At 41.6% G+C, this 16,950-nt stretch overlaps 2 protein-coding genes across 3 annotated transcripts; one reads left to right on the forward strand and one right to left on the reverse strand.

Moving 5' to 3' along the window:
- Nucleotides 1–662: 662 nt before the first annotated feature.
- On the forward strand, nucleotides 663–5,207 carry pou3f2a (POU class 3 homeobox 2a). Its single transcript, XM_067482848.1, has one exon. The coding sequence runs from the start codon at nucleotides 2,235–2,237 to the stop codon at nucleotides 3,402–3,404; it is 1,170 nt and encodes a 389-aa protein (XP_067338949.1). The 5' UTR covers nucleotides 663–2,234; the 3' UTR covers nucleotides 3,405–5,207.
- A 2,267-nt stretch (nucleotides 5,208–7,474) lies between these two features.
- Nucleotides 7,475–16,663, reverse strand: faxca (failed axon connections homolog, metaxin like GST domain containing a). 2 transcript variants are annotated; one of them, XR_010911304.1, is made up of 7 exons: nucleotides 16,209–16,663; nucleotides 14,438–14,573; nucleotides 13,820–14,016; nucleotides 12,956–13,173; nucleotides 11,936–12,052; nucleotides 11,624–11,759; nucleotides 10,943–11,082 (listed from the first exon to the last, which is right to left on the reverse strand). XR_010911304.1 is itself a non-coding variant. In XM_067482847.1 (6 exons), the coding sequence occupies exons 1-6, from the start codon at nucleotides 16,466–16,468 to the stop codon at nucleotides 10,778–10,780; spliced, it is 1,233 nt and encodes a 410-aa protein (XP_067338948.1). In that variant the 5' UTR covers nucleotides 16,469–16,663; the 3' UTR covers nucleotides 7,475–10,777. The 2 variants fall into 2 exon arrangements, 1 of the variants encoding a protein (XP_067338948.1); XM_067482847.1 differs by lacking the exon at nucleotides 11,624–11,759 and having other exon boundaries at nucleotides 7,475–11,082.
- Nucleotides 16,664–16,950: the final 287 nt, after the last annotated feature.

Here is a 16,950-nt window from a genome sequence, read left to right on the forward strand (position 1 = left end):
TTAGGGTAATATGTTTTGCCTCTCTCAACACACGAATTGCCAGAGCCCCTGGCGACACATTTGGTAATTCTCAGAATTACACCCTAATCATAAGCCAGTGTTCTTTCGATCTCTGCAATTCAATGTGCGTCAGTTTATGTCTACGCATCTTCAGCTTAATTAGATTTATTGATTAACCTATTACTTTCTATGTGAGGTTTTATGTGGGCTTATATTGTACGATCTTTAATAAATATTATACTGTTTATTAAACAGCATTATTACTGTATTGCTATCATTTAAATATTGTCACTTTTTCCGTTGGTGCCCATGATGTTTCACGCTACCCCCCGTTTGAAGGTGAAACTTGCATATTTTTTGCCCTTTGACGTTCTATTAAACCCTTAATAGCTGTTATGTTTTACAGCCAGTGTCCCACTTTGAGCCAATAAAATCACATCTCCTAAATACCAGTAGTTGCCAAAGTAGGTCCAGGGACCCCCCCAGGGGTGTAAAAAAGTTTCGGGGGGGCTCAGCAGAATGAGGATTAGTTTAACCTCAGTTTCATTGCATTCATTTAAAGATAGGACCAGCAGATCAAACCAGCAAAATTAGTGCTTTGGTGAATTTTCCCAAAGCAACTTCACTGTTATTTTTATTAACAGTGCCAAGAGGTGGTATATCTGTGTTATCAGGGGAGAATTCCTCAGTGAACACCTTTATGGTCCTGAGTCTGATAAAAGTATTGATTACACCGTGTAAAGAGATACTCAATTACATGTGGAAATGTGATAAACAAAAAAGCAAAAAATGCAAAAAACGTTTTTAAAATAAAAATGTTCAGCATGACAAATTACCAGTTTGAGATGGTTATATATCTATTATGATATTGCTGGATTATTATTTTGGGTGCATTACAAAGTCATCAACCTTTTAACATTGTAGCTGGTCATGGTGAGGCTATAGGCATTTCCTGTTAGGTGTAGTTTTATAAAAAAAAAAACAATACATAACATCTTATAAGTTCTTTGTTCGTTTTGTGTGGACAATAAAGTTGATAGCAGCCTTAAATGCCCAAGTAAAACAAAAGTATCTAAAACTGTAAAAAAAAAAAAAGTTCAGTCAAACTTTCCAATGTGTTCACCAGTGAGATAAATATTTCTTGCTGTGCTTACCAGGGTTGAAAAATTGCAAAACCCCTTTCTAGCATCTTTTGTGCATTGGAAAGAGGTTTATTTTAATTCATGCAAGTCTTTGAATTCAAGGCCTCCCTATTTAAACGTCGTGCAACCACCCTCGCGTGTCACTGCTGGTGCATCTATCTCAAAGTGTACACAACAAGCAGGTGGAAGGGCGCAGAGCAGGCTAAAGGACCCATTCTTGCAGCCTCCTGTCTTTGGCCCCGAGCTGCCCTCTCCGCTCGGCCCCCATTATTTGCCCCGACGGCCAAGCGCGCGGCCCCAATGAGTGCTTTGGAACGGAACGAAAAGAAGGAGCGAACCGCAGATGTGACGTGGGCGTTGTTGTTCCATTCACCGCGTTCGCCATGGCAACCGTGCAGAGGCCCTGGAAGCACGCAGCCCCTCTCCCTGGACAGCGTCCTGAGGGCAAAGAGACAGCTGGAAGTTTCTCCCCTTGATCACTGTTCACTGTCTCGTGGCGCAAAGCCCAGCGAATATTCTACATCAAATGCATTAACACTGGGGTAAATTAAGGTCCAAACGATTGAGATTGGAGACACACATTTATATTGTTTAGCGAACACATGTGGTCACTACAGCAAGTAATGCGCGAATTGGATGTATTTTATGCAACTTTTACGCACTGTTTTGACGCACCAAACTAATAGATATGTCCCAGTGACCCACATCAAGGTTATTCATCTACTTTCCAAACATAACAAAAAATAGCTGAGCTTGTTTAGTCTTTTCTCTATTTACACCCCGGTTTCCCCCTCCACTTTGTACTCGAGCATGCTGCAGGACTACTAGTATTGTTGGGCAGAGTGACTGGGGTTTCTGTACAATCTCCCGTGACCAATGAGCGGGGTGCTGTCAGGGGTAACCACATCTGTCAACCGTTCTTGGCCAATAAAGAGCTGAGCGAGGCGGACCACAGGTGCGCGCCTCTGCGTCCCCTTGGCACAGCGCCCGGGAGATGCTGGAGAGAGACGCCTAGCTACCCCGTGGCGCAAAAGAGTTACTGTCAAAGACAGCCTCCTTTTAACTCCAGCTATCACTCTGGCTCCGATAGTTATGGCGACCGCAACGTCTAACCACTACAGCGTCCTCACCACCCCCAGCAGCGCGCCGCCGCCGCACTCGGAGTCCGGGAGCATGCAGCAGGCGGCAGCATACAGGGACGCGCACACCCTGCTCCAGAACGACTACAGCACGTTACCGGGCGGTGGACATCCGCTCAGCCACGCGCACCAGTGGATAACAGCGCTGTCGCACGGTGACAGCGGGGCGCCCTGGCCATCTAGTCCCCTTGGAGAACAAGACGTGAAGCCTGTTCTGCACGACAGTGACCGAGAGGAGCTGCAGAACTCCAGCAGTCTGCAGCAGCAGCAGCAGCAGCAACAGCGACACCCTCACCTAGCGCACCAGCAGGCGCATCACGACGCCAGAGCATGGCGAACCAGCACAGCCACCACGCACATCCCCGGTATGGCGACATCTGAGGGCCAGAGTCTGGTGTATTCCCAGTCCGGTTTCAGTCTAATGCCGGGGGGAGAGCAGGGGGGACTGCACCACCACCCCCTGCGGGACGAGGATCATCATAGCCACAGTCCGCACCTCAGTGAACATGGAGGGGGACCTGGGGCCCACCAGCAGTCTCTCTCACACCATCACCAGCACGGGGGCCATCAGGACCAGTCAGACGAGGACACACCGACCTCCGACGAGTTGGAGCAGTTTGCCAAGCAGTTCAAACAGCGGCGTATCAAGCTGGGCTTCACGCAGGCGGATGTGGGACTGGCTCTTGGGACTCTGTATGGAAACGTCTTTTCTCAGACCACCATTTGCAGGTTCGAGGCACTTCAGCTCAGCTTCAAAAACATGTGTAAACTCAAGCCTTTGTTGAACAAGTGGTTGGAGGAGGCGGACTCCACCTCAGGGAGCCCCACTAGCCTGGATAAAATCGCGGCACAAGGAAGGAAAAGGAAAAAGAGGACCTCCATAGAGGTCGGCGTCAAAGGGGCTCTGGAGAGCCATTTTCTCAAATGTCCAAAACCAGGAGCTGCAGAGATCAACTCCCTAGCGGACAGCCTGCAGCTGGAGAAGGAAGTGGTGAGGGTTTGGTTTTGTAACCGGCGGCAGAAGGAAAAGAGGATGACACCCGCTGGAGGACAGATACCAGGAGGAGAGGACATGTACGGGGACACCCCTCCTCACCATGGAGGACAAACTCCGGTGCAGTGACCCCAGTCCGTTATTCTGAGCAAAACACGGACCACTCAAGGAGGTATAACGCCTCCTCATTTGTTTGATTCACTGTGCTGAACCACTCGGAACTGGACCTCGGCCAGTTTAAACGTTGGACCCACGGACACACACAGTGTGGATCTACAGTGGCACTCTAGCACTAAAAATACGCATAGCAGAGAGCTGTATGAAAAGCTTTCATGCCGCGGGACTGCCAAGCATGTTGGGATACGGCTGGTGTGTGCTAACCAAAAATAGCGACATTGATACGAAACGCTTTTCTACACCTTCGACCAAGGCGCCAGTGTGTCATTATGTAATGTGTCATTAAAGACAGGCAGTGTGTGGCGTGGACACGAGGTGTCCGCATCACAAAAACAAGCTTCGGGCATAATAATAAATCGCAGTCAGTGTGGGTAAATAAACGCCATCTTTCCATCATAACAAAAGCAACAGGGGTTCTTCGCAGATTGTGGCAAGAGAGGGCTGAAATGGCAGACACCTGCTTACAGTGTTAAAAATGAAAGCCAATACCAGCCAACGGCTTTTATTATTATTATTATTATTATTAATATTATTATTACTAATATTATTGCAGATTAAATTACAAATCTCTCTCTACTGTCTGTTGAGTCAATTTGTGTAATTTTAATTTATCTTTAATATAAATATAAATTCTCTTTGCTTTAATACAACAAAGTTTATTTCATTCTGAATTCAAGTGGTAATGGACAATCTTTCCGTAATAATAATAATAATAATAATAATAATAATAATAATAATAATATCAATAATAATAATACTAATAATAAAAGACTGCGTATTGGTTGACTTTACTGCTTTTCTTTCTGTGCAGACATTTCTGTGCGCCTGTTTACAATGTGTTTTTGCTGTTTGTTATTTCTGTACTTTTCCTAAATGCTGTGACGAGAAAGACCGAGACTGTCCGGCTGGAACACTCAAAGCAATCCAGCCCATTTGCCTTCCTTTCCTAAGAAGAAAAAAAACTGAATATATCCTGGTACCAGCTGTGGCCGCAGTGGCTATACTACTACTGTATGACTCATTCATTCACTTTGTGGGATGTATCTCCATTCGTTTTTGTATGGCAACGTTTATTTGTTTGTTTGTATGTTTGTTCGGTTTTCTCTGTCAATCTGTGCCAAAAGCACAAACACAGAAACGTGTTCTTGTGCCACTTAAATCCTGTGACTAATAGCCGGATCTGAAAGTGGGAGGTTATGAGGGGAAGATCCACGGTCAGTTAGTGGGGGATTTTTAATCTCTGACTAAAACTTACAGAAAATACTGTATAGAAATTCAAAAATTCTAATCCAGCTGAAGGATGTAGCTGACATGAGAGGAAATATTTGAACAGCCCCATTATATAAATTTTAGACGATTCTTTGACATCTTTTGCATCTCTAAAACTTTCTGAATGTATTATATCCCGTGAATAATAAGAAATAACAAAACGCTCCACTCCCCTTTGTAGTGCTTTCACATTGCCAATCATTAAAATTGAAACAAAGCAATATCTTATGCATTTTCCTTATCCAAAGCTATGTTACATAACAATCCGCCTTTATTTAAATAAGGGCCTATATTTCTTTACTTCTGATAGCATGTAATCCTTCAGCTGAATTTGAGTTATTGACATGATAGAAAAAAAAAATCAACAAAACCAAAACAAAATAGCATTGACCTGAAATCTGTGATCAAATGACGTGGAAAAAGAAATCAACGATTGCACAATTTCTACATGCTTTTTTGTCATTAAATCGTATTTGTTTTCTATAACTCCTCGGTCTTTGCACGTTTATTAAACTTCAGAGAGAAACCTTTGAAGCTCTGGAAACAATAATTTTGTTTTTGTGTTGAGCGCGGCCTTGCATTATAAAATTAGATTTTATCAATCCGTCTCAGTTACTTAAAAATGTTCTTCAGCTGCATCGCTAAAGTGCTTACCGCTGATTTTTCACTGATATTGTTGTGTGAGGAGAGATATCCGTGAAGCTCCTCAGACAGTCGCTCAGCGAATTACCTCAAATGGAAATGCATAGCATTCATTTTATATGTGCCTCAAGATATAATACCCCAACAATTAATGGGGCTGGTTCCCACATAGGTAACAAGCAGGTCTGCGTGTAAACTGTGGCAACACACATCAACATACTGCGGCCCAATATGTCAAATAACCGCACATACGATGATGGAAAACAAACGGGCCTGTTCCCTTCAACACAAATTTGTCAACACATACAATGTGTTAAAGGCTAAAAAAGCATCGGAAACAATTTTAACAAACCCAAATATGAATTCAGATATTAAAGACTCTTGAAATTCGTGTATAAAAAGTGGAATAATCCCAAGCTTCGCGGTAACGTTGAACATCATGCTTGTTTTGACATTTTGCGCATTTTGTAGCAAAACGATGTTTGTTCTAATTTCACCTGTTACAAGTGAGTTTTTTTTTTATTCGTCGGCACTCCCCTTACCTCATGGCTGTTTTCACTTAGTGGCTAATATTTCTTTTTACACATTGCACTGGGCTGATCAAAAGCCAAGACAGAAACAGCGGCTGGTGCCACCTGCTGGATGTTGGAGGACAGTGGTTACTTTATGCTTTATAACAAGTGAATGTTGTTGTAATCTATTTTATTTTATTTATTATTAAATTACCGCACAATGCTTGTGCTTATTGTGTGGTAATGTAATTACTGGCAGTATGCGGGGAAACACTTCATTTTACACATTTACTGAAATACTGATGTCATCTATCTGAATAGAGGGATTTTTTTTTTGACATAACTTGCCAAGTCTTAAAAAATCTAAATTGTATATTTAACTTTTTAATAAGCCATTTCTGGCTATGATGTTACTCTGATACCTATGTCAGTTTTATGTACATAGCTCAGGTTACAAGTCCTTTAGGAATAATGAGATTTAACAACACCTGAAAACCTTAATGGATAAATTCCATCCCTATGTTTTTATTAATTATTTTCAGTCTATCTCTAAACAACTGGAGAGGACTGTGGGGATGACACAGTTTCAAATTATCATTTAATAACAGCCAATTTTCAGCTTACCTTGTCTATCAATTCTAATATCGAGGCTTTTATTTTGAAAGCGGAGGGCGTATGCGCAACTGTAGGGAAAAAAGAGAGAGGGAGAGATCTGAAAAAGAAACAAAGAAATGCATGAATATTTGTGAGTTGTGTGTGCGTGTAAAGCTAGGTCCAAACCCAGCTCTCTGGAGGACCCTTTTGCCTGGATTCTGTCCTATCAGCAGGCGACCATCTGCCCTCCTCCCGGCCCTCACGCTCCTACAGGCATCCTCTGCATTATTCATATTTTTACACACACACAGACTCACACAAATACAGACAGTGGCACACTCACACATCCTACCTCCCAAATCATGCATACAGCCACGTGTCAGGGAGCCAACCTCACTCTCTCTATGTCTCTCTCTCACACACACACACACATACAGAGAGAGAGAGAGAGAGAGAGAGAGCTGCTACCTCTAACATTGTATGCCATCTTTGACTCACCAGAGGTGGGTTGTAGTCTGGTGTCATTGTCAGTTATGAATTGCCTCCTCCGTCTTGTGTGGATGGGATCTCCCAGGGATTTAGCACAATGGTCGTAGAAATGCAGTGAGCCAAAGTCATCAAATATCATTCATCTCTCTGTGACTGTTTGCCTCTTTCCCTTTTCATGCCCTTTTTCTCAACCAAACCCACACTCAGTCTCAACCGTGGTGCTCCCACGACTTGCCTTTTCTATTCCTCTGGCCTCCTTTTTCCCTTGGGTTCTCCCAAGCTCCAACACGAACACAAAGAAAAGGGCAGAGAGCTAATCCTTCTGCATTGTTGGGTGGGCTTAGTATTGTCATATGGTAGCAAGCACAGAGGGAGAGGGATTATGAGACAGATATGTGCCAGTGTATACCCACCTCCACTGTTGATGCAGAGCCATTTTTGCTAAATGATTCACATTTTATTTTCCCCCTCAGGTAGATACAACTGATGCACACAAGAACTGAAAGAAAACAAGGAGAAAATACCACAGCTATATTTAATGAAATATTGAGTAACCCATTGTCATACAGCTTTTTTTTTATCTATAGGTATGATACATTCATTTTTTAATGTTAAAGAGCATTTTCATTTGGGTAAGGTACGCATATTAATTTTTTTCCTGGCTCTCCTATTTACAGTTTGATGAGATTCCACAAGTGTTTCAGCACACACGGAACATCAAAAGACAAAGCAATATGGCTTCTAGAAACTACAAGTTGGAGACTTGATTGGTAAGTAACACACAACAGGGCTGAATCCCGACTCCTGGCCCTTTAACGGCTGTGCCACACCGAGACAGATCAAGCTTCCCACAGACACTGATCTGGAAAGATTTTACAAGAGAGAGCAGAGATGCTGATCAGGAGGATGACACCCTGCTGATCTGATGGGAATTTAGTACTGTCAAAATATTTTGACATCTAATAATACTGTAAATGCAAACATGCAATCATGACAGCGAACAAGAAAATATTAATTTTCTGCAATTTTCTGCAAGTCAATAGCATTGCGCTAATACATAGATGAAGAAATTATTTTTATAGGAATTCTTAACCATAGAAGAAAACACAAGTACAGGTTTCTAAGAAAAGTGCAAAAATAATTAACATCATTGTTTCCTAAATTCAAGCTCATCCACCATCATACTCATTAGATGTGACTAAAATAAATAAATAGCTGATAGAACAATGACAGAAAACTGTAAGTCATATGTTGGCACCGGTATAAAGTAAACAGTTGAGCTTCAGTTTTCATAAGGCTAAATCTGACCAGCAATGACACAAGGCAAGAACATGCAGGCAAAGGGGTTTTAAGACAGAAGAAGTTAAGACCACATTATTACATGGAAATTAATCTGCAGAAGCACATACAAAGACTTCACTGTACTGCATTTGTAGCTACTGTCTCCTTTCTAAAGGCTTGATCCAGACTTTGGTCTAAAGCCGGATTTATTGATGCTTTTTGCATCATTTTGTTAAGCACAGAACCCCCAAATGTAGGCCATACCCTGAAGACGCCACACAGAGAAAAATGGGCATCTTTCATATTATTAAATCAAGATTCAAATCTGTAGTTAAAAACGTCAAGCCATTGTTATTATCAACATCATGGTCCCACTTAAACGTCACATTCATGCACCTTTTGATATCTGTGCACTAGGTTTCTAGATTTTAATTATAACATCATACTGTTACTTCATAATATAACGCTACATATTAATGCTACATATTTGTCATTTGTCTTGTAAGTAAAATCACTATGCCACCAAATTTTCTAGATCCATATATTTTAAAAAGATGTACAGATTCATCTTCTGATGTGACCAGGTCCTTACACTAATATCAGACACTATATTGGCCCAGCCAGTTTATAGGTCTATTTACAAGCCTCTGTAGATCAATGGTTCCCCTCCATTTCTACAGGAACATAAAGTTGAACGATGAGTAAGAAGCAGACTCATCAATACAACACTTAAACTCAGTATTTACTACCATCTAACTAAGAAGGCCTGGTGGATCCGTGGTAGAGCATTGGGTTGAAATGCAGAAGGCTGCGGGTTCAAATCCCACCACGTAAGAACTCATGCCAAATCTACGTGTGGGACACGTTCTGCTGTGACGCTCCCCAAAGCAGAGAGCTGTAGGCTGTTGATCTTATTTACTACCATCTAACACAAACACTAAAGTCATTTGTGAGTGTGTTTATGTAGGAAGAGTACACTGGTGTGGACACACATAGAGTGACTCATCCATGTGTAACATGGACAAAACCCTATTCAGTGCATACCCCCTGCTTGCATCCAGTGTGCATACAGTGTAAGTAGCCTTAAAATACAATATATTGGTGCCTTGCCATCACACAGCTCATATGTCACGCAGCCTAGCATAAAATTAAAAAGTAGACCTGTGTATGCTTTCTTATTGCCTTGTATAACTTTTACTCAACAATTTGTCTTTTTGAAACATTACATGCCTGTCATGAAAATGCCTGGAAGGGGAAAAAAAAAAACTTTTTCATGATCTACTGACATTTTTGTGTGGTTGATGTGACAAGAGGCACGGGCGAACACACTGCATCACGAGTCAAACTTTAAAAAGACGCCTATAGTGTAGATAACACTACCTGCATTATGTGTAAAGGGTCATTTTCATTGGCAGGTACCAGCCATGCACTTTTATTCTGACTATATATTTATTTAGTCTACAGTATTTCTACATGATTGTTTGACTCGCTCTTAATGCTTGAATACATGTAAAATGTCTATTTGACCTAAAGCTACTGTCCTCAATGATAATCCAAACAACAAAGGAGTTTGATGATATATCTTGTCATATAATCCTTCTAATGTGGGGAAAAAATATGATTTATTTTTTAATTTGGTAAATTCATTGTCCTAATAAGACAAAAGTTTCAAAGTGCAGATTGCACTTTACTATCCATTATCGTCCATAAACTTGTACTGCAGCAGGTATTTCTGTAATATCCCTGTTATATAGGAAGATATGCAGTCTTACTGATCCTTGACAAGCAGAGTGGACAATATTTCAGTATTGGTTACTGAGCCCAACACAAAACGAATCTTACTGTCTAGGAAAAATGCCTAGAGTATTTACACCATACAACAGTGGGGATGATTTTAAACTTTCTGTACTATGTCTACTCATATGTAATCAAATATTCTATCTTCTAAATCTAAGAACCATATCAGATCCACTTATGTATTTACACTGAATTGTGTTTATTCACACAAATCCTGTACAGTTCCCTGGCGTTTAAGGGTTCAGTTGGATCAAAACACACAAAACACTGGGTGGTGCACGTTGCTACAAGGGACACATGCACAGTAATTGTCATGGTTACACCACCGTGATGACAGGTAGAGGGTTGTGACTGGAGATGTCGGCCATGTGGAGGAGTTTGTCAGCAGCGGCATCATTTACTCCGGGTTTTAAGATTTCTACTTCTCACTTTTTTAACCTGTTCCTGCATCTTCCTCGAGCTAATTTCCCCCCAGCACAATTTTTCTGCTTTCGGACTCTTTTATTTTTGTCTCTATATTCTACTTTTTCCCCAAGACTTCACTCCCAATGCTTCTACTACAATCATCCCTCCACTACAGTGTGCACATTAACTCTCTACACCCTCAGCTTATACAGGCAACACCACAAACATTCCCCAATCATTTGCTTTTCTAAGCGGTAGGGGGCATGTTTACAGGTGGGATAGAGTACCCTCCTGTGGTGTTTGCACATGTAGTGTGTACTATACGTGCATGTATTGTCAAAATTTGAGCTGGTCTATTTCAGAGCACTCCGTGTCCATGTCGGAGTCATACAGCGAGTGGCCTGTGGGATCGCTGGCGGGAGACGGTGGGTCCTGTGGTGTGTGAGTGTGTGAAGTGTGCGTGTGGGTTTCATCCTGGAAAGTGTCAGTGCGGGAGTAGAGACCCAAATAAGGGAGTTTAGAGGGCGAGTTGCTGCCCTCTGTGGTGTCATTGTAACAGAAGTCTTCCAGGTCTACGAACCACTCAGGCCATATTCGCCGGCGGATACGCTCGCAGTACATGGCCAGGTTGATCAGCTCACCTGCAGGGGATGGACAGATCAGTTTTAATTGGATTTTCAAACTCCTCTATGTTTGTGCATCACTAGTAAAATTAATTTCCATTTTGGTGTTTATGTTTCCAAAAGTTGCATAATGTAATTTTGATATTATCAGAATTAGATTATCAATTCTGATTGATAATCAATTCAGCCTTTACTGTTCAGCTAACTCATTTTTAAAAAAGTTCTTCTGCTTCAGTGTTTTTGAAGGATTCCACTGTTTTCCATTGATTTACTTTGTAAAACATGTTTTGAGGGTCATGTTGTGCAGTCCAGATTTCATGAAAGTATCACAAAGACTCTAGACATTTATCTATTAACAGTAGTCGTGTCATTTCTAATTTTCATCATGGGTTTGAATTTCCTCTTTCAGGTGGATGACCTGAAATGAAGCCTTGTGTCTGCGATCATCAACTGACGTAGGCTGTGGATGAGTCTCTCCTTTGATATAAAGCAAATTTTAAGGCCCTGTTCTAACAGGACGTACGTGAAGACAGAGCGTATATTTGAGAGAAAAACTCACTTTTCTGTGTGTGAATCATGCTGTAAATGATTTATAACATCCATCCATCCATCCATTATCTGTCACCGCTCATCCTATTTGGGTCGCAGGGGGCTGGAGCCTATCCCAGCTGTCTGATTTATAACAAAATTCCATACTGTAAATATAAATTCAATATTTTCAAGGCTATGAGCACTGCATGTCATTCTGCTTCACCACAGCAGAAGTCTGAGTAGAGGAGTTTTCAGACTGTCTGCATGTCTAGATATCACTAGCAGTAAGTGGAAAAAGCATGAAATGATCTTTACACGCTGTTATCCTTAAGCATCTCACCTTTGATTAGCTGCTCTGGCCTTGATCCCGGTAGCATCCACATAGCAGGTGCCAGATGGCTGAAGACTGCAGCATCTACTGTTGAAAGCTTAGACCCCATTAGGTACTTTTTATCACCTGAAACACAAACAGAAATAAATTTAAATGTTAGCACAAAACATACACATTGTGTAGCTGTGTATTTCCTCTAGTGATGCAAAAAATACTGTATTTGGACTTGTGACATTTGGCAATAGCATAAAAGCCATCAGAAATCAACTAATGCCTTTAGAGTTGTAAAAACACAGTTTGTCATAACTAAACAACACGTCCCACCTCTGCTCCACTTGCATCTCCCACCACAAACTGCCTGAGGTTATGCATTAATTCTACGCTGCAGTGTTACATTTCCACCGCATGGTGTCAGTAATGTGCTATACTTGATACTATTTATGGACTAGGACAAACCTGATGTGGCTGGTTATAGTTCTCAAGGCACACATAAAAAAGTAATTGAGACTGTTTTACTTGGCCAATAAACCTGCTGATCGGGTTCCAGGGTAAACTATGTGTACACAGAGGCGACACAAATAGTGATAAAGTTTCCCAATCACAAATTGAATGACCATAAACCTCTTTGGATACAGAGCAGGCTCATAAGAAACATTAACTGTGCTGTACTGGCAGTTTTCATATGGCCAAGATGACTGGATTATTATCTCTCTCTACAAAAACGCAGTTTAAATTCCCCAGGTTAATCCCACCTGAATTGAAAAACTATACAATAATAGATTTTATTGTTCCAAGTATGAGCAATGTTATAACCCCAATATAAACAAAGTTGAAACCATGTGTAAAACGTAAATAAAAACAGAATGCAATGATTTGCAAATCTCATCAACCCATATTTTATTCACAATAGAATATAAATAACATATCAGATGTTGAAACTGAGATATTTTAACAGTTCATGGAAAATATTAGCTCACATTAATTGGGGTTGTAATTCAATTTTTTAAATATTTAAAAAATTTTTGTCACCTAGTAGAGTGGCCAGGGTTCGCATGTCTTTCTCCATCAGGGCGTACACCTCCTCTTTAGAGAACCGCCCGATCCCATGACCATACATCTCCCTCTTGATGATCCCACCGGTCAGGTGACTCAGGATCCACTTGAGCAGGTCACTCAGTGGCCCGCTCACCGACAGCATTTTCCTTGTCTCCTCCAGATTGTCCACCCACTGACAGTAAGCTATGGTCCTGTGACACACACACATACCTCATGATTAATACAAGTAATCCAACTGCCACCAAGATTAATGCTGTTAAGAAGAAGTGATAAAATCAAACTTAACTTTCACACAAAATATTGTAAGCTGCATCCTAAAAGAAATAATTAAAGCAAGAGTTATTTAAGTATGTTTTCTCTGGAAAACCCTAATACTACTAGATACTTAAGGAGTCTTAACTGCCAAAACTGAACAGTAAATTATGCAAAAACAAACAAAACCCAAAGAGCTGGTAGGAGAAGTGCCATTTCAAGTGTCCTGACTGAGAAATGTCAAGTAGGATTGAAATCTATAATAATAACAGTCTTGGCAATATCACACAAAACAAACTGACCAAACAAAAAAACCTCTCTATCATTGACTACAATGTCAAATATTGTTGGTAGGGTTTATATTTAAAACTAATAAAAATGTAGCTTTAGTTGTAAAAATTAAAAAAATGTCACATCTCGCTCATACTTTCTTGAGAACTGTCATTTACCTAAAAATGTAACACTCATGCAAGATACATATCACCATCTTCTGCTCCTTCTGCTCCATTTCTTTCTCACAACCAACCTGCAATGTGATTTGCACTGATCTGAGGTTTCAGAAAAAGCCAAGTGGCGATCCCTTACCAGTAAAAATGCTCCTCCACCATTTTGGTGATGGCTCGAGACATGGCCTTCTCTTGAAGTGTCAGGCTCTTGTTGAGGCTTACACCCAGCCTCTCCTCCAGGAAGTCGATGATGAATTCAGTGCCACACACCTGCTCCTGGTTGTACTCAATCCATGGCATCTTTCCCTGCGGTGAAAGCTTCCCATCAAAGTAGTTCTGCAGGAGCGATAGGTACAAGGAGAGGTGGGGGGGAGGGGTTCCACGGAGAAAAAACAAAACCACTTTAATTGTAATGTTAATGGAGAAAGTGGCTGGTATTGGTATTGGTATTAAGTGACATCAATTTAAATTGATTTAAGGCAAAATATTTCAATGAATTTTTAATTATCCCTTTAAGGTAACTGAATGAGCTTTGCAGCTGAAGCTCAGATTTGAACAGTAATTACAATTACAGCAAGAGTAACTACAACAAGTGTGCAAACTCTGGATTTTGTCATATGAAAAAGGGGGTTAAAACCTCATCGCACATGTAAACAAGGAATGCTAGCTAGTCACCTTAGGACAATAAAAGAAAACAAAATTAGATGAAGTAGTAGCATTTTTTTTTTCTAAAACAGAGACAAATCCACAGCTGTACCTGATAGGGCAGGTCGACCATGCGGAGGTAGGTCTCCATCTTAAGGCAGAAGGGGGACAGGGACGGGGCGCCAGTTTTGGGCCTGGAGAACTGGTGGAGTATGATGGCGTCTTTAGAGTCCAGCTCTTCCTCTTTTCTGGGTGGGCCAAAGAATGACAGAGCTGAAGGAAAAGGCCTAAAAGCAACAAACTGCATGTGTCTGTGTGTGTGATGATGTAGGTATATTAATCTGTTCACAGTCACAATTTATATGCATCCTTTTTTAAACGCCACAGATATAAATAATATTTTATTTTAGTTCACTGGTCAAAATGGACTCAATAATATCAGATATATGCTTATTCTCTTACTTACATTAAGACAGTTGATGGGTCTGACAGCCACAGCTAAAACCAGTAATCAGTTATGTAGCCTAATGTAGCACTGAGACTAGAAAAATTGGAAAGAATCTAGCCTGGGTCCTTCTATTTTTAGCAAAACGTGCCTACAAACACCTCTGAATGTCACCAGTTAGCATCTAATTTGTTTAATCTATACAAAACCCACAATGTGAAAACCACAAATACCTCCTATAGCAGCCTCACACTGAACAAAAAGACTTATTGGTCATAGTCAGGCTTCCATTTTCCCTGTCTCCACTTTTTCTATTTAGTTCACTCTGTCTACTAAGACAGGTGTGTTTAGTGGTGTATCAAATCATTGTGGTTGTCATCCCTGTGCCACGATGCAAAATGTTCACTCTGAACAGTGCTGGGCCAAAGAAATCCAAAAGAAAAGAAAACACAGAGCTGAGGAGCTGTCTGTGTCAGTGTGGTGCTGAAACACCGCCTCCATAACAGCTGCTGTTCACTTGCAATAACAGTGAATGCTTTCCTATTCGACACAAAGGCTGAATAGCTTGAGTTTGACTGCATAACAAACATCCCGCATGTTTGCCCAAGACCTTCAGCTATAGGTGACTAAATGCATCTCAAACTGCTTAAACATCATTTAATTATCACGTAATAGATGTCTGCATTTTTTTTTCACATTGTAAATTTTTTCATCTGTGTTTTCTCTGGGCTTTAGTAGGCTGCTATGGAGCAGCACTCAGCCAATAACAATGAGCCTGTGCTGCAGGTAACTTGAGATCTGACTCAGTCAGTAAAACCTCACTGCCACTGAATGCTCAATAATAAAGCATGTAAATTTATATTTAGGGTCCACGCTGCTGCCTGCGCTGTAGAAAACCACTAAGGCGTTGTAAGAATTCTTTCTTTCCATTACTGCAGATCACAATAAAGCCAACACATGATGTTGACCTCTAGAAATCATGTTGCCTTGTCCTTGAAATGCATGCAAATGAAAGGGGCCTACTGTCATACTTTATGAAGTCAGAGCTTGTAAAAACACACACTGACCTCCCAAAGAGGAACATGTTGACTGTGAAATATGATCATTTTGACTTTTGTTTAATTGCAAACATTTGCAAAGGGGGCTTTTCAAATGTGTGCGTTTATGGGGATAAAGTTGTGGGGCCTAATGGGGGAGTCTGTTAAATCAAATCCCACCCACTCACGACTCCTTATTCTCCAATGGCTCCGCTCTCACCCCGCCCAATCTGTCTAGATTAAGTAATACCAAAGCCCAGTGAAAATACAGCAGACCTGGAAGATCGGGAGTGGAAATATGAACACAACCCGAACCACAGCTCTTCTGATCGACTATGCTGTGGCCCAAGAGGGCTGACTGTGGCAGGTGATGAGCTCTGCAGCCTCTGTGCTGTTGGTACCTGATGGCCAGCAATTCGTGCAGCAAATAAGCAGCGGCAGCGAGCAGAGCCCCTCCGGTCAAATACAGCGTTTTCCGCCACCACGAGTCCGAGCCCAAAGCTGACATTATCCCACCGTAGTCCTGCAGTGGGTAGGCGATGATGTACCCATAAAACGAGAGCTGCTCATCGCAGCCCAGCAGGCCGGAGGAGAAGCTCTGGTTCTGGCCAAGATCAACCACACACGACCCCGTCCAGGCGAGCCCGACGCGCCAGTACATGCTCTCTGTCTCCGGCCACTTTCCGCCCCACTCTGGCAGCTCGGGGCTTCATCAGCGGGGGCTTCATGGGTGCCGAGGGGTGCAGTTGCGGGGCGACTGGCCGAGGAACAGCCTGCTGGACACAGACATCCTGCCCGGAGCTTGTCCCCGCAGCGGGGTCGACATCCTCCGCAGCCTGCTAGCTGTTGCCTCCCTCCCGTGACGGACAAGTCAAACAGAACAATCATCAACATCAAGAAAGATCCGGTTGCATCTTTCCAAAATAAAAGTGGATTTTAGTGTTTTCTTCGACAACCTAATTGATTGGACAAATACAAGTTCATAGAATTGTTTCTCGCTCCCTCAACATCACGGGTTTACAAAGACCATTATTTTCTGACTTTTAAAGGCGTCAAGGTACAGACTTGCTACTATTATTAGGCTGTTGATATTAACTGGATTTATCCAAATTATTAAAGCAAATACAATAGTGAATTTCAATA

This window comes from Channa argus, chromosome 17 (genome assembly GCF_033026475.1).
Source record: "Channa argus isolate prfri chromosome 17, Channa argus male v1.0, whole genome shotgun sequence".
NCBI classification, from domain to species: domain Eukaryota; kingdom Metazoa; phylum Chordata; class Actinopteri; order Anabantiformes; family Channidae; genus Channa; species Channa argus.